The 25,573-nt window shown below is 46.1% G+C and overlaps 1 protein-coding gene across 2 annotated transcripts in view; it reads right to left on the reverse strand.

Moving 5' to 3' along the window:
- Positions 1-25,072, reverse strand: part of RGMB (repulsive guidance molecule BMP co-receptor b) — a 45,143-nt gene extending 20,071 nt beyond the window's left edge. The window contains exons 1-4 of one of the 2 annotated variants that reach the window (XM_072992491.2): positions 24,963-25,072; positions 22,921-23,007; positions 17,379-17,680; positions 5,695-6,203 (exon numbers count right to left, since the gene is read on the reverse strand). In XM_072992491.2, coding sequence (XP_072848592.2) covers positions 5,695-6,203; positions 17,379-17,680; positions 22,921-22,925 — 816 coding nt within the window. In that variant the 5' untranslated portion in view covers positions 22,926-23,007; positions 24,963-25,072. Of the gene's footprint in view, positions 1-5,694; positions 6,204-17,378; positions 17,681-22,920; positions 23,008-24,768; positions 24,788-24,962 lie in introns of those variants that run through there. The other variant, XM_072992492.2, reaches the window with a different exon arrangement.
- Positions 25,073-25,573: the final 501 nt, after the last annotated feature.

Raw genomic sequence — 25,573 nt, forward strand, 5'->3', positions numbered from 1 at the left:
CATACAGGACTAAAACTAAAGCAGATCCTGCTTAGAAATGTCAGCTCAGTAATATCTGGATCACTAAGTATTCGGAAGAAGCAATAGGTCAGTAGATGCAATGCATAAGAAACAACACATTACATAAGAAACACTGTCCGCAAAATTCCTTACAATTTCCTTTTAAAAATACTTTAAAGGGCCTTTTTAGGCATTTGGAAGATCTTTTCAAAGTTTTATGCCATTTACTTCCCTTAAGTTGGTGCCCCCCCCACCCCGCAGCCCAAAGTGAAACCAATGATAAAGGCAATGGGAAATACTGGATAGCACAGTCCTTGAGGCATTTGGCTGAAGAGTTTGATTCCCCCTTGGTGTCTCCTCAAAAGGGTCTGGATTCAATGATCCACAGGGTCCTTTCTAGCTCTGCAGTTCTAAGGTTACTATTATTATTAGCTACTTTCCAATGAACAATACCAATCAAGTATGCTGCAAAGAAAATGAACTGATTTTAACAACAGCTTTCCAAGTTCTGATTCTCAGAATGCCAGTTTTGTAACAAAAACTGAATAAGTTTTTATGAAGTATTTCTGCCATCTACAGCAGTACCCAACCTTTTTGGGACTGCAGAGCGGCTGAGGTGGGTGGACTCTATGTGCGAGGGGGGCGGGGGTACCCCCAGTGTGCGGGAGGGCAGAGATCCGTCTCCACAGCCCAGTTCTGGCAAGCCCACAGACTAGCACCAGGTCGTGGACCAGGGGTTGGGGACCCCTGATCTAGAATACAAGGGACTAATATCAATGTTATTCTTAAAGTGGATCCACTGAAATGAATGGGATTGTCAGTTACAACTAAGTTGCGTCTCACTGATTCCAACATAAGATTGACGTTCAATTTAACTCAAACTGGCTAGATTTAGTTACTTTGGGGGGGGGGGGGAAGGTTTATGTTACTGCTGTGAGGAACTATTCATGAAAAAGCAATACAAAAGACAACTTTACTGGCAGGTGAGGTTGTTAATTATTTTTGTTTGTTTTTATAGAGACTGTGCTACACTATACCTCCTTCTGAAAGAAGGCATTAGATAATCTAATGCAACTAAAACTATGAAATTCTGCAATCTTCTACCACTTTTTTCAACAACTGGAACACAGTACAACTAATAAATAAGTAAAAAACAACCCAACTTGTCTTCCCCTACAGCTGGCCTCATCTGACCTAACTGGGTGGTCTATAAGCAGAGAAAAGTTCTGTTTGCTTTTCTTCATATGACGATTTTCTTCTTTGCTCTGCAGAACAACTTCTGTGTCTTAAAGTGGCTTAATCTGGATAGCCATTTGCAAGATCCATGCAAATAGCATCCCTGCCCATCAAACTGCTTCCTCAATATATACAATTGAACAGTTATTTAGTCTGATTAACCATAGTTTCCACCAATGTTTGAACTTTGCAAGGATTATTGCTCAGTGGCAGAAAACATGTGTCATATTCAGAAACCCCTCTTGGTTCAATCTCTGGCGCCTCCAAACATGTCTGCAAACGCTAAAAAACGTCTGGCAATCAATTTAACAATATTAAGCTAGAAGATCAAAGGTCGGACTTGGAACACATTTGTATGTTCTTACACAGATGGCAGGACAGCTCAGTGGTTTAGGTGACTGCAGAGCCAGAGGTTGGGAGTTTGATTCCCTAGTGAACCTCTTGCATGTAGAGTCAGCCTGAATGGCCTTGGGCAACATACACAGTCCCAAGATACAACCAGAAGGAGGAAATGATAAACCACTTCTGAGTACTCTGTATCAGGAAAACCCCGAAAAAAGTCTTTAGTAGTGTGGCTATCTTCACTGTCAATACAAGAAACAGCCATAGTACAGAGCACACTGACACTCAGACGATTTTGCACTATCAAGAGTTTGCTATGTACCAGAGAAAGAAATGCACCTGGACAACTCTAGAAAATAGTCCAGGCAAAATAATGAATTACTTCAGTCAAAGGGATATGCAAATTTTCATCAGCATAGCACAGCCAGCAAGCTCCCCAAACTATAATTTGGATTTTGGTTTATATTTTTCACTTTTTTTAAAAAAAACCCTCAAAACTATATTCTAATAGGGTGGATAACTCCTCTTTTTAATATGCCTCATATTCCTAGATGACAGCTTGAATTACTATTTTTGCATATTTTCTCCAAGCTCACAGAACGTGCACAACGTGGGGCAAACAAGTTCATTTTAGTCCACAGTACTATATTACGTATATATATTATTGTTTTACTAGACATTTACAACAGTAACACACTATCTCTGAAGCTATATAGCAAGACAGAAATGTACAACACAATTCCATTCAGGTCTACTGAGAAGTTCTACTCAGTTAAAGTCTTATTTTCCTCGGTGGACAGATTATAGCAGCTATATATAGTGTCTCCCTGGACAACACTAAAAGCATGTTACCACTTACTATCCCAGAAGCAACTCTGGTAAGATCCTGCTGCTTTTATTACACTGATGGCACTAAACCGAAGTGTGACCTTCCCTTCCAATCAAACCATTTAGTTCAATTCTATTCTCCCTTGTGAGAAATCTATACAGAGAAAATTGTCCAGGTTTCATTCTGAGGACTGTCTGGTCCAGATTAAAAAATGGCTGAAATCTTGTTTGTGTTCATGTAATATTTGAATAACATGGTGCAGCTAACTGCTGCTAATGGATGAGATATGTCATGCATCTTAGTTGCACAAATGGGTATATGACAAAGTAGGCGACTTAAGACACACTCTGTGACCTTATATATTAGCCACAATCAGTTGTGGCAAGTTACACAGACCTTACACAGACACCAGCAGACTCCTGGCCAGGAGAGAAAAAGATTTCACATGCTAGTTTTTACGGTGGTGGAGGAGGTAAGAAAGGAAATCAAGAGAGAAATCAGTATGATTACAAAAACTCAGGTTTTACAGCTTCAAAATTTAAAAAACCCTTTGTACTTATGATAGCTGGGTTCAAAGCCTCCCTGAAAGCAGAAGCTTCCACAGATGTGAAGAAAAAAGCCAAGGGAAGAGAGTTTTCCATCCCACAGCTTTAAAAAGAGAAAGTTTAAGCACAGAAATTAAAGGCTGCAAACAATGCATTAGGGCTTTCAAATGCACCTCGTACACAGCAGACATGATAGCAGGGATGGTACATGAACTCCCACAAAGGTGTTCTGATAAAAGCTTAATTGCCTGGCAGTGGAAGCAAAACCTCAAGGTCTGCTAAGCTTCCAATACAATCATCAGGGCCAAGAAACCTTTCAACCATTCTATAGTGAAAACGTACACAGACACATACAAACACACACCATTAGTTGCTTCTGCCCATTTCAACCTCCCAGTGGATACAGAAAGACAGTTTGGATCAATTATCTCCTATCATCAAAGATCCTACTTTCTTGTTGTGCTGCTGTTGTAAAAGACTTGAACAGCACTTTTCCCAGGATTATGGATCATGGGGAGGATGAAATACAACTTCAAAACTACATAAGCTCTGACAAGAGAAACCACCGCTCAAAGGAGAATTTGCCTCAGCATCTGACAGCTTACTTACTCAAACTTTTCTAACAATTCACCAGAGAAGCGTCCTGCTGAAATGCCAGAACAAAGCATCTAAGAGTAACATCGTAAAATTGATTTATGGATAGCAAACACTCTCTCACAGAAGGCTATGTTTTTATTTAAAGAGGTGGGTGGGTGACGTGTCTATTTCTTCCTCCCAAGTCCTCCAAAACACCAAATTTCCAATACACAATTATAATGTGAAGAGCGAATGTTGTTCTACACAGAACGGACATCTTTTTAAAAATGGGAGGTCATTTCAACACAACAGTAAAACCGACATTATGGAGCTGCAGCCAATGTCTTGAAGACTACACCTCATAGGTATATCCTTTGGAAAACCTGAATTTTCCAGTGAATGTACATTCCCATGTGTACACCAAAAATGTTACACATATACACCTTAAATGCTGCAATGGTCCCAGCTAAAGCCAGTGTTAATCTTGGGAAGAACAGAACCACTGAAAACAACTGGACTTTTATGACTAACAAGTTTCATCTATTCCAGTGGGTCTGATCTATGCAGGAGTAATATGATTATTAGCACAAGGTCTACCACAACCTGGTTCAGAGTTATCCCCAATTTGAATCAATATTAAAAAGCATGTACTTTAGAGTACAAAAGCTGAACACCAACTTCTTATCAAAGTTACCTGACAGGAGTCCAGCATGTTATTTTAGAACCCATCTATTTCATGGGGGAAAGTGTGCCTCTCTAAAGCTGTTGAGATTGAAGATTGCAGCTAGAATGGTGTGGTTGGGGCTGATGAGAGCTAAACATCTAGATGGAAACAGGCTGCCCATTCTTTGAATTAAGGCACAGGTTCTTCACTGGGATCAAAAGAGGTCAGGATATTGTTGGCTGGTTTTTGAACAGATGTCCTTAATTTCCAATTATGCCCCACTGCGCGATAATAAAGACCTAGACTAAATGACATAGGCTGTTCTTATTCTTATTGTTTTCTTCTTGTTCTTTGACACCCACATATTCTCTGAGGACATCGTCTCCATCTGTATCCTCAAAATAACTTGATGAATCAGGTGAGACTAAGAGATAGGGACTGGCCCATGGCCATCCCTGTCCCTTGGTTAGTCCAACTTTCTAACCTCTACACCAGGGGTACCCAACCCCCAGTCCGTGGCCTACGCAGGACCAGGACGTGGAGACAGATCTCCCACCCCCCCTGCACTCCCCCTCCATGCCCACACGCACGCACAGACCGCCCGCCCAGGTGTCCCACCCGCCCACAAGAGCCCCTCACCCGTGAATGCGCCACGCCCACCTGTGCATGCATGTGAGTGTGCCCCGCCCACGTGCATGGGAGTACACCCTGCCCACCCGTGAGTGTGCCCCCCACGCAAGTGTGCCCTGCTCACCTGCGAGTGCACCCCTCCCCTCATGCATGCGAGCACGCCACACTCCCTGCAAGAGCACCCTGCTCACCCATTCATGTGCGTGAGCATGCCACATCCCCCCATAAGCATGTTCCGCCCCCCCAGTGAGTGTGGGGGTGCCCTGCCCCCATGCAAGGACCCACCCCCCAACTGCGGTTCAGAAAAGGTTGGGGACCACCGCTCTACACCACACTGGCTCTTGGATTCTTAGACTGAGGCACTGCTCTCAGAAGTGAAGACAATAGATGGGTGAAAGAGTCAGCTAACCCTCTACTGGGCTGATGTCAGCACTTGTCTTTAAGTGAAAAACTTCTAGAATGCCCATGGTCCAACCTGGTTTTAGATTTGTAATGCAACAGTACATGTTCAGTGAGTGCACAATTAATTTCTTGTACATCCTTGAATATGGCCACTCTCTCTCGTAAGAACATGAAGTACTTTGTTCATCTGGATAAGTCTATGTTCCAAAGCGCTCTTCACAAGAACCCCTTCAATTAGCATGCATGAGCTGGTCCATCAGAAATTGATTAATGGCCCAAAAGTAGAGGAACACCTATTTTCGGCCTACCTCTTATTAAAAGACTTTAGAACAATTAATGGATTTAACCATGATACAATTCTTCCTTATTTTAAGATTAACAATACTTTTGCACCTCTGGAATTCCACTCTCTCTTCCCTTTGGAAAGGGGAACGAGAGAAAGCATGGGTATACAGAGGAACCCTACATACCTTATTCGTTGCAGTAGCACTGGATCCTGCGACCACAGGCACATTTGTCACTTGCACTGACAAGTAGTTGTTGTCTATGAGAGGCCAGGCCCCCTCCACTTTGCATGTCTGAAAGTGATCCTTAAAGGTCCTTAGGTGGGGGTCTCCAAACAAGCCACAGAAAAGGTAAGTAGGAGGTATCTGTTCTCCTCCACGCTGCTCTCTGGTTCCCTGTAGCCCACTGTAATTACATGGGTCGTGGGTCACTTCAGGGTTCGTTGAGGATGTTGGGCCATCCTTGGAGCAGTTCCTCTGGCTCATGAGATCACTGATGCCCAAAACAGCAGAATGGTACACCAGATTTCCACGGCAAGCTTTGGAATTGCGGGTGGTGCAGGCAGAGTAGGCACGCAGGGCTTTGCAGAACTCCAAATCAAAGCCATCAATGGCAGGGCTGAGATGAGAAGTTAGTGATACAAAGTCCGTAGTACACTTCTGGATGCGGCATGGAGTTTGCAGCTGACAATCACCTAAACAGAAACACAAAAGAAGAGAGATTGATATTTGTCAAGTCTTCCAAGGGAAGAGATCTCAACCCTTTAAGGCAACCCACAGGATATACCTGACTCAAATATAAGGTGTTCCATTTCTATTCCTCTAAGGCAGGCTGAACATGTTCAGCACTTTCCTGTCCATCTTATTCAGAAATGTGTCATTGATTTCAATAGGGCTTATTCCTAAATAATGGTGCATGTGACTCCAACCTCAATCAAAGATCAACAAACTACTTCACTCAGCTGTTAGCTAGCATTGAGGTTACAAAGTGATTTGGAACTTGATCTTGTGCTTGCTTGACTAGAACAATTTGCTCACCACCTGTAAGAGCGATTTGCTTCCAACCTCCCCCCCCCCATGGTAATGCTTGAGCATGTTCCAGGATCCCACGTTCTTACATTGGTATGACTTTGACGTTCTACTGAATGGAAGAAGCTCACTTAAAATGCCACCTAGAACATTTTACATCATAGAATTTTAGAGGAAGTGCAGTAATAATGGCAACACAGAATACACATACAACTGCGCACACACTTGATGAACGAACAAAGTACTGTACAGGGTGCGCACAGGCACTTTCTGGCAGAAAAGAAAAACGCAGGCCCCAGACTCTGTTTGATTTCCTTCCTGGCCGAAACCCAAGTATTTGGTTTCTTTACAGAAAGATGGGGCTTCAACCCAGCCTCCCACAATTATTTAAAACTACACTTAATGTTTGTTAAGGACAGAAACCACACACTGCAGTTATTCCTAGTAGCCTAAGGGGGAGACGGGGAGGGGGCACAGAAGGCAGGTGGTAACTTTACAACTCAATTCATTTTTGTAAAAACAAAACAAAACCAGACAGTACCAGCTTCATACTACGTCATGACCGCCTGGCTTCTGGAAAGAAGGCTGGCTAAGCACTGCCAGTAAAAGAACTCCCTCCTCCCCCATACAGAGCTCTCCATACAGAGTTCTTAAGGAAATTCAGCTGAAACCACACACTCATGCAGGGCCATAATAAAATCAACACAACAGGACAGGCTTCCAGATGGCTTGGACTAAAACGCCCTAGATTCCTGACTATCAGCCATGCTACGCTGGCTAGGACTTGCAAGTCCAAAACATCTGGTTGGAAAAGGCTATAAGGAGCCATTCCAGCTTGAGCTTGAGGACTACTTCACACATCAGACTTTTGCATGCAGCATATGGCCAAACGACAAGGGAGCTAGTGACTGGCCAAGGCTCCCTGGTGGTTACACACTTCTGTAAAGCACATATACAGGAAGTTGGCCACAGCATATTTGAAGAGGAGTCAGCTAATATTCTGGCTCTGTTCCTCTACGAAAAGCCAACCAAGCTAGAGAAGAGTTAAGCAGATATGCCCTGATAATGACACAACACTAGTTTAGAAGAGGTGCTTTTCTTTAATCACGAAGAATCACTGCTCAGTCCCTACTGCTAGAGAGGGGAAAGAAAACAAAGCCAGCAGAGGAAGGCACTCCTCACAGAACCTTCATTTACATTTTAAAAAACAAAGTATTTCAAAAAATTTCCACACTTTCTTCAGGGCCAAGATTATAAAGGGAGATGACGCACCTTTACAATTAACTAAACTGTAAAAGAATTACAACAACAAATATTTCTAAGAAATTTGTAAGAAGCCACAAGTGCATACAGCATTTCTTAACTAGTCCTCAGAAACATTGTTTATTCTTACTCCCTAGTCTCCCCATGAGGAAGTAGTTACAGAATTCTCAGAAATGCAAAATAATACATTTTCCTGCTGTCCTTCTAAGGAGGGGGTGTGACTCAGCGACAGAACTAAGGGCTTTGAATGCAGAAGATTCTGGGGAAAATTCCTGCCTGAAACCCTGCAGAGTCACTCACAATGTCCATAACACTGTATTAGATGTACATGTAAGCTTTCACATTTTGGGGCAGAAATGCTCAGAATTCCCAATAAATTCTCCAAGCAGAATTGTGGGAGATGCAGCTTAGAAATAGAAAGCCACAAACCTACCTCCATCGCTACTTTCTGTGGACTGCTTCCACTTTCAAAAACATACAAGTATTACCTGGGAACTGTATCTCTTTGGGAGGCCCTCTCTATAGGGCCAATGGGCAGTGAGACTATGACTCCCAATATCCTCTGTGCCCAGGAGGACCTGGCCCCACTGATCAATTACCAGCCCACGTAGCCATGGGACCAACCAATGGGGCAGGCCCTCCCGGACATGAAATGTGTTGGGAGTCATAGTTTCTCTGCATATTAGGCTCTATAGAGGGCACTTCTCAAAGAACAAGGACCCTCAGGAAGACTTATGATTCCCAAGTTGCACCACCACAGCTTCCTTATTTTGGAAAGTAGAAACAGGATGGAGAACGCAGTGATGGTGCTTTATATTTCTGCCCTGCATCTTCCAGAATTCTGCCTGGGGAATCCCTAAAGAATTCTGGGAATTGCAGCCTGAAAGTACAAAACACCACATGCCTATAACTTAAGACTCTGTACAGTCGTGCCCCGCTTTACGATTACCACACATTACGACAAATCTGCTTCACGGCGACGTTTTTGTGATCGTTTTTGCGATCGTAAAATGATGGTCTAAATAGGGTCTTTTCGCTTTGCGATGATTGGTTCCCTGCTTCGGGAACTGATTCTTCGGAAAAATGATGTTTTTTTAACAGCTGACCGGCGGTTTCAAAATGGCCACCGGGTAATTAAAATGGCTCCCCACTGTGTTTAGGAACGGATTCCTCGCTATACAGGCAACAAAAATGGCCACCGTATGGAGGATCTTCTCTGGACGGTGAGTTTTTAGCCCACTGGAATGCACTGAATGATTTTCAATGAGTTTCAATTGTTTTTTTATTTTCGCTTTACGACGTTTTCGCTTAACAGCGATTTTCCTGGAACGGATTATTGCCGTTAAGCGAGGCACCACTGTATAAGGCACCTTCCCATGCCTTTCCCTTTCAGGAAGGAAGAAGCAGCTTTACTCACACTGTTTGCAGGGCTGAAGCTCCATTTTGCTCCACAGCCTCACTCCAGCTGCCACCAAATTTTAAGAGGAAATTTGGCAGTGTTCACCTGAACTTGACTGCAACTGAATTTTGACAGGGGCACAGCCTTCTGTGAGTTGAGGGAAATCTAATGGCGTTCCCCAACTCTGGAAGCTGCCTATCCCCGTCTTAAACCTAGAGAGTGAAGTTTGATAGTTCTAGTTACATCATACCTGCCGAATGAATAGGACTTGTTATATGAGTCCCACGAATTAAATTAATGCATTCTAGCTCATCCTACCAACAGAATTTAACCATGAGAGACCAAAAAAGTGTTTCTTCAAAATATTTATTTCAAGAGTCTGAGGGCCAGCATCACTACCAAACTCTCGCAATAACCAAAGTCCAGGAAGAGTTCTGGCTCCTCCAGTCCAGTGCAGCAGCTCCACAAGCACAGCTTTTGAAGACAAACTAACATAAATGGACGGTTGGGAGAGAAGAATCTTCAAGAACCTGGGCTATTTTGAATAGAATGAAGAAAACACTGGCTTAAGCAATAACTGGAATGCTGTGTAGTTCCAAATTCAATACTGGATCCTATTATTTCAATAAGAGAGTTGGAGGAATAGGTCCTTTATTATTATTATTGTTATTATTGTTGTTATTATTATTATTACTACCACCACCACCATCATCATCATCTTACATCTAGGGAAGATACATGAAGAAGTTACCATTAATTAACAAGAAGGGGAAAAAACCTGTTCAATTCTGACCAGGCCTTTACTGAATTCCAGTGCAGTTTTAAAATCCCAAAGAGCTTCATAGAAACATTCCCTCTGATTTTCAGCCCTGCTGGGTGGGGCTCTGCCCCTCATACACAAAATTTCACACCCACACCGGGTTCTGTCACAACTGGAAGCAAAGGGGCTGAAAACTATTGTTGTTGGTGAGTGGAGGAGGAAGTAGAATGTGTGGGGGTGGCAGAGTTGCATATGCACCTTAGGGGCATGACTTTGCTTCAGAGGACTTAAAACTTTGTGCTACAAACTGATGAAACCTCAGAAACAAAGTGTTCTTTATTATCTGATCCAAATTTCATGCACAGAACACACTTACATACTTCAAACCGTTATCTATAATGCTCTTATATAGCTACTCAATTATCAGGATAATTATCTGTCAGTTTAAAGACATCAGCAACTTCATCTGTGCTGATTGTATGAAAAAAAGCTAAAGATGGCCAATGAAGGTACTGTACAGTATAATAAACTTTTACTTACTTACTTTACTTATTACCTTTCTCCCCAGAGGAGACCAAAAGTGGCTTACAACAGATAAAACGACAGTTTTAAAAACACTATATAAATATATTTAAAAAACAACAGTGGAAAGTACAAGATAAAGTGATGGGCAGTTTTCATCACTCACGGGAAGAAGGAGCAGAAGAGAAATAAAAGACAAGACAAATACTGTACTGGTTTTATAGGGAAATTCCTCAGTACGGACAGTAAAGCATTCAATTAAATTATACTGTACATGTGTGCTGCAGGTGCACTATGGGTAAAGGTAAAGGTTCTCCTTGACATATTGTCCAGTTGTGTCCAACTCTAGGGACATCCCCGTTTCCAAGCCATAGAGCTAGCGTTTGTCCATAGACAGTTTCTGTGGTCATGTGGCCAGCGCAACTAAACACAGAATGCCGTTACCTTCCCACCGCGGTGGTACCTATTTATCTACTTGTATTTTTACATGCTTTTGAACTACTAGGTTGGCAGGAGGTGGGACAAGCGACAGGAGCTCACTCCGTCGCGTGGATTCAAACTGCTGATCTTCTGACCTTGCAGCACAGAGGCTTCTGTGGTTTAACCTGCAGTGTCACCACGTCCCTGTGCAGGCACACTATACAGCGATACAATTAAACACATTTTTAAAAACAAGCTCAATGCCCAGCGAAGGCATCTCAAGTTATCCTGAACACTCATCTTTTTAGGCTCTCTTGCATTCCTGCCAGGATAAACTTCTGAAAAGCCTGAAACAGCATTCCACACACAAAGCCGTCTTATTTTTCAAAACAGCATTAATTACATTTCCAAGCCAAAAAAACAAAAAACCCCACAACCCTAGCCCTCTTAAATGATTTTGCATTACTTGCATGAAGTATATGCTCATTTGGTAGCAAGAGATATGTTAAGGTAAACAGCCTAAGCATTCTCCACAGCATACTGAAACATCTTGGAAGAAATACTGCAACATGCTTTCTTCTCTTTCAGCAAAATTGTTGTCTGGGGAACTGCAGCTGCCACCTGAGCTGAAGAAGATCAGCAAATGACATCCTTGCTGAGTTGACTTAATCAGAACTTGTAACAGTTACTTTTTGGACCATCACTCACTGAATCTTCGAGGATGACTGGGGGATTCTGGGAAATACGGACCAAAAAGGCAACTTTTCCAAACTTTATTTAGAAAAGCTGTCGGATGATATCAAATATGATTAATGCCACAGCTTCTCCAGGAAAATACATTTAGGGGTATGTTATGGTACACTTACAGGCTGGAAAATTCAATTGTTATTACATTAGTTAATAATTTCCGAACTATACACAGAATATCAAGACAAAAGACAATGTGGAACATGACTGAGAACAGAAGCATTAGTGTTTAAAGTGTGTGTGTGTGGGGGGAGAGAGAGAGAAAACCATGACAATACCCATATAAAAACAGCCTTTTCACCTCAATCCTGCAACTCTTGATCCACCTATTTAGCTCCATTCATCTCTCCCACTTTTAATTAACTGGTTCCCATGGACACCACAATGAAATGGCGGGTGTTTTGAAACTCGGATTAAATACAAAAGGGCACAAGAGAATAAAGACCTTAATAAAGGTAACAAGGGGGGGGGGGTTAAGTTGTGTTGTTCTTAGTGCTCATGGGCAAAAAACAGAGAAGATCAATATTCTCAGCCTCATGCCCTCCATAATGATTTATAAGCTGGTCTGTTTCATTCCATTCCACCAGAACAAAGAAACAGCCAGCTTCTGGATGCTTAAAAATCCCAATCTTTGTTTTGGAGAAAAGTCTGGCTCTTTATGAGGCTGCTCTAAGCGGGAAAACGGCATGAGAATAAGAAATACTGGGTCTGGATGTTGTAACAGAAGAGTGGGGATTTAATTCAAATAAATCCCCAGGCACCCGGTCACCATGACAAGAGAAAGAGAAAAATACACCAACAGCCAAGCCTTTACTTGGATTCCATGCCCACTGCCTCCTGTGTTCAACAAGGCTTTCTTGGGTGTAAATCTATCTTTCACATAACCTATATATTCAAAATTTAAATACATTCAACTCAGTGTAAACTCCTTCCAAGTAACAGATATAACATCAGAAACATAAGAACTAACCTGAAGACGCAGTATAGGTTGTTAAGTACACGCCCATTATCAGATCCCTACAGATTAAAAGCTCAACAAATGTAAGTGTGACACACATGTGCCCTATTTAAATAAATATGAAAAATAGACCAATTACATATGACACATTCAAAATTTAGCATGTGTATCCCTGTCTAACCCTCTATTAGCACAACCAGAAATTCACCACAAAAGCAACAGCATTATTTCAGCCATGCTAATGCTAATTCTTCCACTATTCTTGTTAATGAAAAGACATGAGAGTTTCAAACCACTGCACAAGTGAAGAAATAAGTGCTATGGGCGTAATAAAAAAAATACATCAAACCACCTGCAAGTGAGAAAGCATTTGGATGACTTGTTTGCAACCTCCTGTAACAAATCACTCCCACTTCAGAAGGGCCTCTTTGAGGACCTCACCCAAAAAAAGAATGAAAAGGAGGGGAGCAAAGGCAGCTGCAGGAAGTGGGGAGGAGTAAAGTTACTTTTTAACTATGTCAACAGGATATATGGTAACAGTTACCTAAAAACCATAACCCTGTTTCAGCTGAAAAGCCTCTTAAAGTCACAGCTTAGGTATATTAATGTGTGTATAAGACAAAAATTGACTCTTAAATATTGCCCTACCATTTCAATTCACAGAAATCAAGAAATCTAGCCAAATTCAAAGTTACACTGGACTGAGTGCAGACAGAGGAGCCAAAATTTCTCTTTCTCCTCCAGCAGGAGAAGAACAAAGAAAACTACCTAAATCCATTCGCGAATGTTTCGAGTTACAAACGGCTGTTTGCAAAATGTTGCTTCGACTTGCAGAGCCTCAACTTGCAAACAAACAAACAAACAAAAAACCTTTCCTGCCTTTTTTTGACCTAAGTTCATCTTAGGTCAAAAGAATAATTTTTTTAAAAAAAAATTCTCCCCCTAGTGGTAGAGAACAGATTAACCGCTTTGCATTAGTTCCCATAGGAACTTAAGAACAGCACCTCGACATAAGAATGAAAAACAGCAGGTACGGATTAAATGGTTTTCAATGCATTCCTATAGAAAAGTTTGCCTCAACTTACGAACTTTTTGACATACGAACGTGTTCCAATATGGATTACTGTACTTTGGAGGAAGCTTAACTTGGCTAGATTGTTAGGACACAGGCCATTGTGTTTGCATACACAAGACCCCCTGGCATGCACCATAATTTGTCCACTGCTCCACAGCTAATGAAGATGTGGCTAAAGATTTTTTCTCTTTTCAAGCCAAAGGCCAGGACTAGCAGCCACACATGAATTCATAAGACAGTTTGTAAAATTCACTCTTTTGGCTCCCAGAATTCTTAGAAAATGCCAGGCTGCTAGATTCTGAAAGTTGTGGTCAAACAAAGTAACTTCTCCAACCTCTAATTTAAATAGGACCTTTTAGGGATAGTTTGGACCTATGGCAAATGGGAACAGAAGTACACTGGACCATAATTATAGATTTAAATTTTCCTACAAAAACAAGACATGAATCAATCTGTTCTGAAGTATCAGACTACCCACATAACTTTCACAGGTTTCAACCAGAATTTCAAACCAAAACCAAAAACCCTGTGATATCATTCCATGATTCGAAGTACTGTACAAATAAAGTCCTAAAAACATTTAATCTGATTAACCAAACATACTACACCCAGCTGTTGTAATTAACTAGTTTGACCAGTGTAAGAAACTTAACATTTGAACAGACTCTGATGGATATTATGAATTGTCTTTTCATTTTACGCTACCAAGATGAACAGGCTGTATTATTTTTACTCCTGGGTTGAAACCAAAGACTTAAGATTTTATACCCCATCCCCTGCACAAGTCCTACTGAGCTACACATTAAACGAGAGCATTGTTTGGTAAATTCTCTCTAATTCTTTTATATTTCAGTATTAAAAGGTTCTAGCAAAGCTCCAACATGCAACCAAATGGCAAGTGATAGACATATTTCTGGAAGCTTTGGGTTTGCTTAGGATACGATCTTAGAATGTTAGGTGGCATTGCCTTGATTTAAGGTTTCTTGGTGAGCCAAAGCAGAAATTCTAAAACTGAAGCAACCACATTCAATAAAGTGCCAAAGAATCTGCTTCTTATCCAAGACCAACCTACCAGTACCCTTCCACAGATCAAAACAGCACCTTTCCACTCTGCTGTTGGTGGCCTACACCAAAGTCAAAAGCCACCCTGGTGAGTCCCACTTCCTCTATTAAGGATAATTCCTAATTGAAAGGATCACAGGGAACCCACACCATAGGACAGCTAAATTATTATTATTATTTACATTTACATCTTGCCTTTCCTCCACTGAGCTCAAAGCAGCATATATATTTGCTCACCCCACCTCAATCTAGTCCTCACTATAACCCTGAACCTAGAAAGTGACTATCTCAAAAGTCCTCCCGCTGAATTCTGTAGCTCAGAATGGACCCGACCCCAGATCTCACAAGTCCTAATTTCATTTAAATCAGATCCACCCTGTTGGGGTGTTAGGATAATATACAATAACACCCCAACAGGGTGGATCTGATTTAAATGAAATATGTTTAAATCATGATTTAAAGCAGACATATCATTTTTTTTACAATTTAAAATAGTAAATCATCGATCTTTATCCACATTGCTCCCAAATCCCATATTTAGTAGGTATCCTCAGAGATGGTTTGCCAATACTATTTTCCCTTGCAACCGAAGAAGTCTTGCTAGAGGGCTGTCACTATTCTGATGAGGTATATAGGCAAGCTGTGCCAGAAGCTGTACAATACAATCTGAAATGCTTTAAGTTTGTTATTAAAACATTAGGGCAGAGTCTTGTAAACAATCATGACTTGCCTCTAGTACCATCTAGTTTCCCGCTAGTCTGAGCTCTCTAGAAAGCCATCCACCTCAAACAGTGAGCTTCTACTAACATCCTAATACAGTATCCTATCTTCCTAAGGAAACCCAGAGCTTCCAGAAATATGTCTAGAACTTGCCATTTGGTTTCATGTACCAAAGCTATGGCAACCAACCAACTACTGCTCCCAACTAGAGCTCAAGTATACTGTATTAGTTAACACAAAGGACTTTATTGAAATGGGCTTACCCTTCAGCAATTGATTCAGTGGGTCTACTCTTAGTTGCAAGTACCAACAGGACATCGGTTCCTGCTTTGTTTCAGAAATGTAAGGGTAGGGAAGCAACTTTGATTGAAATTACTAAAATATGTGCTAAATCAAATACCCCTACATCTTAGTGCCACTGATTTAAGTGGTTTCTTATAACATTTGAATTAATTTTTTTTCCAGCAAAACTATTTTTTTAGGATACAAAACTAATCTAAAGGAAAGACATACAACAGATGACACACAAATGGACAGGAAAAGCTTTTCTTTAGTTTCTGCTTTTCAGGTAGGAAAGCCCTATCAGAAAAGGCTGGCAACCCTGATTTTTTTTACGGGGGGGGGCGGGAGGCTGGCAGACCTTTCTCGCCTCCCATCACCGATTTCCAACCCACCTCTACTCAGAGGTAAAGACCAAAGTGGGCTTTGCTCTCCTGGTCCCATCTTGGACTCACAAGAATCCCAAGATGGGAGCTTTGCCACATTTCCCTTGGGAAAGAAAACAAAAGGGAGTCGCCCTGATAAGCCCTAGAGCTGAGCTAATAGAGAGGGGGAAAGAAACCACATCCATATATATGATGATGAATTACTCACAGCTGACAGATGGTGTAAGCTAACCAAAAAGGAGAGGCAAGCCCTATCAAGTTCCATCAGGGCACAGGTTCAAGAACATGTTGAAGGGGAATTGAAATTAAAAGAAAAAAAGAAGGGGGAAAAAAAGAAAGAATTCCAATCATGCAAACAGACTGGCATTGAAGCTCCGCCGATGGAAAAAGAGGGAAGCGAGGAGGCCCGACTTTCTCCCCCGCCTTGCCTTGCCTTGCCCTCCCCTGATCCTTCCGAGCCAGCCGCAGCCGAGGAGGGCTCCGGCGGAGGAGAGGAAGGCGGAGGCGACGACGACGACGACCAGGAGGGGAAACCTGATCTCCGCGCTGGCTCAGTAAACACCCGGGCCAGCGAGGGAGGCACGCCAATCAAACTCACGCCCACACCGCCGACACTCCTGCGCTCCCCCCCCCACTCGCCTGCTGCTCCACCGGGGGCCTCTCGTTCCGCGCCTTTCCACGCTGCCTGGTGCGGGACGGGCAAAGCGCCCGCAGGCTTTTCCTTCAAATAAAAACAAAAAAATGGGGGGGGTGGTGGTGGCGCGAGTCGAGCCCTTCTGGGTTGGAAGCAAACGCTCCGCGCCGCGAACGGGACTTTATGGAAGGGAGTGGCGGTGCTCCTCGCAAGGAATCTCCCCTCCCCGGGACCCTGCCTCGCCTCCCCTCGCGCCGTGGGCTGCGTGGGAACTTCTGCATGGGAACTTCGCGCCCCCCCCCAAAAAAAACCCCACCTCAAGCACGTCTGCGGCCCCTTCCCCGCTTGTGAGGGAGGCGAACTCCGGCTGCCCAGGCTCGCCCCGCCCGCCCGCCGCTCTCCGTTCGAAAGCCCCCCCCCCCCGCACGCCATGCAACGGGTGAGCCGCTGCGCTTGAGGGCCGCCGCCGGCCCTTGCAGACGGGGCGGCCCGCCCTTCCCTCCTTCTCTGCCGCCGCGCCTCCGCCGTCCCACTTACGGAGCGGTCCTGAAACGCGACCCCCGAGCCCCCTCTCCCCGCTCGTCCCGCCCGGAAAGGGGGCCCCTTCGGGTGGTACCTGTGTGTAGGAGCAGCCCGAGGCTGAAGAGGAGAACGAGGGCCGACACGGGCGGCGAACAACCACCACAGCAGCAGCAGCAACAGCAGCGGCGGGCGCGGCGCCTCGGCTCCTGCGGCTCCTCAGCCCTGGCGGCGGCGCTGGCGGCGCAGGAAGGGGCCGCTCTCCCCATGCCCGTCCATGCAGCTCTTCGGGACTCGATGGGCGGCGGCGGCGGCGGCGGGACGGCGGGGCCGCTGCATGAGCAGGCGAGCGGCCCCCCGCGCTTCTTCTTCTTCCTCCTCCTCCGAGTCAACCCCACGCTGGAAAGAGGCCGCCAGGCCAGACGGGAAGAGAGGCGACGGCGACGGCGGGGAGCGGCGGGGGCGGCATCGCGGAGAGCGGGTGGGAAGCGGGAGAGAAGAGACACAAAGCGGTTGAGCGAGAAGCCGGATCGGCGAGCCAGCAACCTACGGATCGATCCGTCCCGGGCGATCGATCGATCGAGTTCTTTCTTCCTTCCTTCCTCCCTCCGGCCGTCCCTCCCTTCTTCCGGACGCCGCGAGCCCGTGCAACCAAGCACCGTCGCCCGCGCCGCCCTTCGCAGGGGAAGCAATCTCGGCTCCGCACACCCGCGACTAAGGCGCTCCCTCTCTCTCTACCTCTCGCCTCCTCCCCCGCCTGCCCGACACTCCTCCCGGCACGCTCTCATTGGCTCGACCGGGCCGTCCAACAATACAAAGGCAACCCTCATAGGAGGCCGGAACTCCCCTCCTCCTCCTCCTCCTCCTCCTCCCCGCCGCCTTCCACCTCGACCAATTTCTGGAGCCGATTCTGGAGGTGTTTACAGTCGGACAATGGGTGGGGTTTGTTTGCCAAGTTACTTTAAAACAACGCTGGAAAAGGGCCCGACGGGGGTTTGCTTGCTTTGGGTTGCTTGCTTGCTTTTTTTCCCCCTTTGCTTTTTTGCCTTGTACCGTGAACTAACATTTTGTTCGGGTTTCTAAGGAAAAAAGAAAGGGAGGGAAAACTCTTCCGCACCCAGGGCGCCCTTCCTCTGCCCAGCCCCCCCCTTCACTCTGTTGACGGCTCTGCGATCCTCAATCCCGCACCCGCCACCGCGTGCCACCTTCCCCCACCAAAAAAAAAACCTCCGCCTAAGGCTTCTCCCACCGGAGAGTCAGCGAGCGAGCGAGCTCGACGGCCCCCAAACGGATGTTTCGGCGATCACGTGAGGGAACTGTGAGCTCCTCTGTCTCTCGCCGCGGCCAATGGCGTCGGCGCCCGGCCCGGCCCAGGCGTTCGGCTTTAGAACGCTGGCGAAGCCTACGTTCCAAACTGGAACGCCGAGGCAAGCTTGGGGGCGCTGTGATTAGCCGCGAGAAGTTCGCGCGCGCTCCCTTTAAGGACCTAGTCCGCCTCGAGCGACTTTCCTGTAACTTTGCTGGGCGGTGCGGAGGCGCGGGGTTCGAGAGGGACGCAGGAATTCCTTAAGCATCCTTTAAAGATAGCGCTGCGGTCCCAGCCCCGCGGATGGGAGCGGGGGACGGGGTGCCCCGCACTGCTCAAGGAAATACAACTAAGACCGAGCTGCGCTTTTTTTTTTTTTTTTTTTGCTCATAAATGGAATTGCTGCGTCCTCAAATTGGTCCTCTCTAGACGTTATTAAATGTGGGCTAGTTTTAGAAGCGTATATCCCACCCCTAATGTTAGCTACCCTCATTTAATCAATGACAAGGAGCAACTAAAAGTCCACATTACTGGGAGGAACCTGTCATTAGCCACCTTCCAGTTCAGTGTATGTAAACACAACCGCTTGCTTGCTGCGAGTCCATATTGTAAAGTTAGACCGTAACAGGACTTAAACTGAAACCATGACTGGACATCTGTAGAACGGTCGCTTTGCTGGCAGCAGGAAGGCTCTGAGGGATTGAGGTTTGCATAGTAATAGCGTTGGATTCTCATTTTTTTTTTTTCGACTACTACTTTTTCTCACCAATAGCTAAACTGCCAGGGACATCGATAATCATATTATGGAAAATGAGGGTGGAATACACATATCCTTCCTCTTTTCTTATCAGTTGTCTTAGAGTGAAGTCTAATCTACACCGATTTTTTTAAACACTTGAATGCACTTTCCTTTTCATCAGCTTGCATACACTTCTCCTTGGAGGAGTCAGGCAGAGCTTTTATTACCCCTTTCTTTCCTCTTTCTTCTAACGAAAATGAGGTGCTGTATTATCACTGGGATACCCAAATTATAAAGTAACTCATTAAAAAAAAGGTTTGAAGGGATGTTTGTAAGGGAAGCACCTCTGCAGTACCCTCTTTTTTTTTTTTTTTTTTTTAAGAAAATTGATCTTGCTATGGTAGGTCACTACAAAGAGATATGAAAGAAGGCCAGGAAAAATCAGTGTTCCACACAAATAATGGGATTAAGCCACTGGAGCATGTGTTTACTTCAGGATTAAGTTTAAAAATTCTACTTTTGATTACAACTCCAAGAGTACCCTAGCCTGGATGTGTTCTGGGAATTTTAGCTCAAAATTAACTTTCCCAGTCTGATTTATACTAAATTGGTAAGAGGGGAAATCAGTGGTAGCTTAAGTGACAAAGACTTCCTGGTTGTAGACTGTCTGAACTATACTTGCATGTAGAGCATAAATTTAAGCCTATTTGTTCTGAAATTTGTCTCATTAAGTTCAATGACAGCAGCTCCCAGCCTTGATAAACACACAATCTGAAAGTACGTTCCAGTGAGGTTATGGAACCTTATTTGAAGTAGAGCTGCAATCCTATAGGTCACTGGTTCTTAACCTTGGGTTACTCAGAAGTTTTGGACTGCAACTCCCAGACGCCTTCACCACCAGCTGTCCTGACTGCGGTTTCTGGGAGTGGCAGTTCAAAAGCATCCGAGTAACAAAGGTTAAGAACCACTGCTATAGGTGATTTACTTTGATGAAGATTGAAGACATTATTTGAGCATTACGTTATAGACAATAAGACAAGGCTCAGTTCATGCCATCTGTTTTGTCTGTAGTTGCTGTTTACATATTATATTGCCCAAGTCATGAGTTAGCACCAAATGATAGTTTGAATGCATGAACTTTTACAAAGTGAACCCAGGGCTGAAATCTTACACCCACTTACTTGGCATTCCCCGTGAATGCTAAAGGACTTACGGTTATAGGCACTGATTGCAAATTAGCCAAGATATAAACATGGCTGTCTGGTCAGAAACCTACTAACAGTGAAGTCTATATGCATCCTGAGTAATTCTGTTTACTGTAAAGAGCTAAGCTTTCCCCAACACTCAGGTCACATGTTGTTGGACAACTCCACCTGCTTTGGAATGATTATTTAATGCTAAAGAATTGAGAACTGAGCCCTTTTAAAAGTCACTCAGTAAATGATGGGAAGAGGGCATCTTTTGCAAGATCTACTGTAGGTCAAGAGTTCAGTGTAAGAGATATTTGAAAGCTGGAAATAACCTTCCCTTTTTACTTAGCCGCCAATAAAAGAAGGTGGGATAAGTCTGTCATACATATGGGCATTTCCCCCCTCAATACATGTAATGCATTACCATAAATATATGCTATAAAGCCCACAACTGAATGGGAAATTGAGGTTAAACAACCTGCAGGATTGGAGCCTCTCTTGTTCTCCCTCTGTTACATGACAACCCTCATGCTGTAGAGGGCATTCTTGAGTTACTGTAAACATTTGGGTCATGAAATGTTGCGACTTTCATTAAAAGAAGCTGCATTTCACACATACACAAAATGGCTTTATTGTTCATCTGTAAAGACTGAGAAAATCGAGTTTGATACTTTCTATTTGCATCTTTTACAATGATATAAATGCCAGTGGGAGAAAACATTAATTGGCTTTAAAAATGCTGATGCCCCATCACACCCATAAATTAAATATTCACCCCCCATCCCTAAAAGGGTTTGAATGAATAAACTTTCATAGATTGATCCCCTTCCATGGCCAAAATTTAGCAGTCTGATTTTTGAAGTATTGAGGTATAGGCATAGAAATAGATTGTGTCTGTTAAAAAATCAACAAAACAGCACACTACAAAGAAGCCACAGAATTAGCTCAGCTTTTCTTGACCTGAAACAGGATACTTTTGTGTTCTACCCCACTGGTTAGGAATCTGTGGCTCTCCAAATATTGTTGGACTTCAGCTTCCATGACTCATAGCACGGGTCAAGCATGATGGGAATCCGTTCAGTCACATCTGGAGGAAGACAGTTTCCCTGTCCCTGTTCTAACCCTAGTGCTCAGCACATGGCCAAAAGCACTGCGAAGTGTTATAATCAACATAAATATTAGTGTGCTAAAAGTAGAGCTTGAAGACTGGCTGAAGGAGTCAAGAGGTTGTAGTCCAAGAAAAAGAGCTCTGGCTCAAACTCAGTCATATACTACATGAATCCTCTCGACTTGATTGCCAACGGACTAGTGAGGTCCTGTTAAATACAGTGAAATCCCATTGAATACAATGAGGCTTAGAGTTTCAGCCTGGGCAAAAACCATTTGTGTGTTTCTTTAAGAACACTGAGAAAGCAAGAAAAGGCACACAGCAACAACCAGGCAGAGCTAAACAACAGTTCCCCTTAAGTTTCCTCTTCACACCTCATCAACAGACTATACTTATTGAATGGTACTTGTTCTAAATAATCTAGACAAGGAAATGAACATCTGGCAACATTCACTCTATTATTAGCCTGTTGTATTCACCAACAGCTTCCTTGACTTGAAGGAAATCAAATGGCAAGGACTCCTTCTGTCTCTAGGTTTAAGTGAAAATCACTTCCATTAGTTTCAGCTCCATAACTTTAAAGGGTACTGAATAATAGGTTTAAAACTAAAGTGGGATCAAGTTCTTAGAATGTCACACGGTTATTTGAGAAAACAGATTCCAAGGAGTTGGGTATGGCCAGGACAGGCAGTCTGTGCTATCCTCTGCCCACTTACCTGGGAGTAAGCCCCACCAAACATCAGCAGACTTACTTTTAAGTAACTCTATGTGGAGCAGAGAGGCACTGCCTGTCCCAGAATGAGGTGTCATAGGAGCAAAAAATCGAGGAACAGGGGCAGAGTGGGAAAAGCTTGGAAGGAGCAGCTGGACATGTGTCAAACACATGGGAAGACTGGAACATACTGTACAGTGGATTTGCCATAAGATAGGTTTTGGTGTCTTTCCTCCCTGCCTTCAAGGTACCTGAAAGGGTGCCTTAATCCTCTATATGCATGTATGGATGCATATGTGAATACTGTATATATGTATTGGGGGTGGGGTTATGCTTCTAACAATTATCTATGGAATTTGTTTCCCTGGGAGTCTGCCGCACATAATATACATATATTGTAGTTGTGTTGATTCTGTTTATTCTTGTGCGGGTGTTCTGTGTTATTGGAGGGGCCGCCCGTTCTAACTCCCGCTGTCGCCTGCCTTTTCCCGCTCTGCCCAGGAAGTGTCAGCAGTGAAGCCTCCGCACCCTCCTCCCGAAAGAAACCGCTTCATAAACCGGCTTGGAAATACTTCGTTACTTACATCATCTTTAACCCTTCCGGCGCTGCGCGGATCCTGGGGCTCCTCAGACCTGCATCGCACAGGATGGGACGCTTGGGAGTTTAGGATCTGAGCGGCAACAGCAAGAAGCACAATTTTACACATACAGAGGCTGAACAGACGGACGGAGGACAGGCAGAAAAAGAAAACAAGCTCTGGTGTTCGAGGCCCGGGGAGAGGGTTTCTTATCCAGCCTGCCTGGAAGCAAGGGGAGGGGGAGGGGGAATGGCAGCCACCGACTGGAAAAATGCAGAGTAGCAGGTGCAAAAAGCATTTGGGAGCCGCTGGCCGGAGCAGGGGAAGCACTTCGCTTCCTGCCCATTTATCTCCGGAAACCAGCGCGCTCGTCCCTCGGCAACAGTTAACCTCTTCGTAGCCAGTCAGCCTCAAGAGCTCGGCCGGCTCCTTCCCCGTCTTGGCGGGCTTATACAGTATAGGGACAAACCGACGGCGCTCGACGGGCGCAAACTCGTCTGAAACGGACAAAGGGGCTCTGATTCTCGACAGCTACAACGGCACCGGCAGGTTTTTGCAGCATCCCCGAACCTAAGGCGTTCGTTTGGCCGGAATGGCCGCGTTCGCCTTGCGGGTGCCACAGGACTCCTGGGCGCTTCCGAGGCGCGAGAGAGGAATGAATGGGGAGCGGGGCAGTCACGGGGAAGCGGCGGGCCGGGCGCCTCTGCCTTTCAGCGTCACGGCGAGCAGCCCCGTCACTTGCCGGACAACCGAGCCCCGGGTGTGGGGGGGGAGGCTTTCCCTGCCGGGCAGCGGCCGAGCGGCGCTGGGCTCCGCGTCCCGGGGCCACCCGACTCTGAAAGCGGACTCCGGCCGCCCCGGTTCCGGGCTGCTTGCACGGCGCCCCGTAACTGCGCCCGGCGCCCACCTTCCAGGCGCTGTCGCCCCCCCCCCCCGCCCCGATCGCCCCGCTTTAAAGCGAGCCGCCAAGCGTGTGTCGGGGCTGCCCAGGGGCCGCGTGTCCGTCAGGATGACGTTTTCCCACGACTCCCCTGGCACCCGAGGCTGCGAGGGGCTCAGCTCTGGAAACATCCCGAACGCGGTTTACTTCGAAGAAAGCAAAACCTTTTTGGAAATCGTGGGATACCGGCCACCTGAGAATCGGGTTGCGCCGAATCCAGGCAAAGCCGGAGGGGAGGCGCTCCGCCCGTTTTAGGCGCGCCCTTCGCGTCCACACGGGCTCACTTCGGAGCGCAATGGGAGCGAGACAGGCGCCCTCCTGCCCTCCCCGTGAGCTCAGGCGAGGCGGCGGCTCGGTTTGCGCCTTCCGCTCTCCAACATCGCCGCGGCCCCCGCTTTCTTGGGCATGATCCGACATCGCCGCCGAGGACGGAGCGCCCGCTTTCGGTGCCATCCCGGCCTCCGAGCGCAACTTTACATTAGGGATGGCTACCCCGAAAGAACCCGACTCCCGCCGGAGACCCGTTACCCGGGCGGGCTCTCAGCCCAACCTCAGCGGCGCGCTTCCGACCGGCGTCCCGGTGGCGCCTCCGTCCTTCCCGGGCGCCGGAGAGGGAGCCGACGCGGGGCTGGCGCTGTCAGGCGCGCCTCGACGGAGTGTCCCCCCCCGACACGCCTGGGATGGGAAGCGCAGGGGTGAAGCTCGTGCCCGAGGCCGGTTCCCGCCTCCAGGGCTTGCCCAGGTTTAAATAGACGGGAAGGGGGGGAGCGGAGTGGCGAGAGCGAGGGCCCCCCCAGATCCGCTCCCTTGGCTGGAGATCGGCTTCTCCAAAAGTAAAGGCAGCGTCCGGGCAAAGTCACCCACCGCGATCTCCCCCCTTCCCCGTCGGTGACTCCCGCACCCCAGCCACTCACCGGCGGCCGCCTCGCCTGGCCCGTTGTCCGCCGGAGCTGCCGGCGACTGCGGCAGCCGGGCCGAGCCGGGCGATCCCTGCCCCGCGCTTCGCCGCCCTGACACAAACGAGGGGGGGGGGAGGTCGCGGGAGAGGCGCCCCGATGCCCGAGAGGGCGGCGGCGCTCCCTCCGCGGGCCGAGGCGCCGGGACGTACCTGCCCCTCTGGACCATCCGCTGGCGATGCCTGCTGCTCCCTTCCTCTGCCATCATACAAAGAGGGCTTTCTCCGCCGGTGGATGGCTTTCACACCAGCCCCCTCCTCCCCCTCCTCCCCCCCATCTCACAAGCAAGTGCGCTCTCCCCAGTTCTTCATCCTTCCCTCTTCTCCTCCAGATGTTTTATTAGTACCATTCCAACGGCGGGCCGTCCAATTCCGCTCGCCAAGCAGTTATTTTTGTGTCCTGGTAATTTCTCTCTTTCCCCCCCCCCCGCCCCCTCCCCAGTTGGCTTCCAGTTGAAATGCAGCAGGTCTGGTTTTATATTATTATTATTATTTTTAAAGTCAACGTCCACCTCCACTCCACTCCCAAGGCAGAGTAGGAAAAGGAAAGTAATAAATTCCGGTGTTCCTTGGTTCACAAATTGGCTCCTATAAGAATTGGCAGTGTGTGGCCCAGGAGCCACATGCAGCCCCCCCCCCCCGACCAAAAGGCAACCCTTGCATACCCACTGTGGCCACAATCCTGCAAGACTTTGCTGTGGTGGTGGCGGCGGCCCCAATGAAACCAAAAGGGCCAAGTCAAGGCCCTGAAGGAGGGGTGTGTA

Source organism: Pogona vitticeps, chromosome 2, assembly GCF_051106095.1.
Source record: "Pogona vitticeps strain Pit_001003342236 chromosome 2, PviZW2.1, whole genome shotgun sequence".
Classification (NCBI taxonomy): Eukaryota; Metazoa; Chordata; class Lepidosauria; order Squamata; family Agamidae; genus Pogona; species Pogona vitticeps.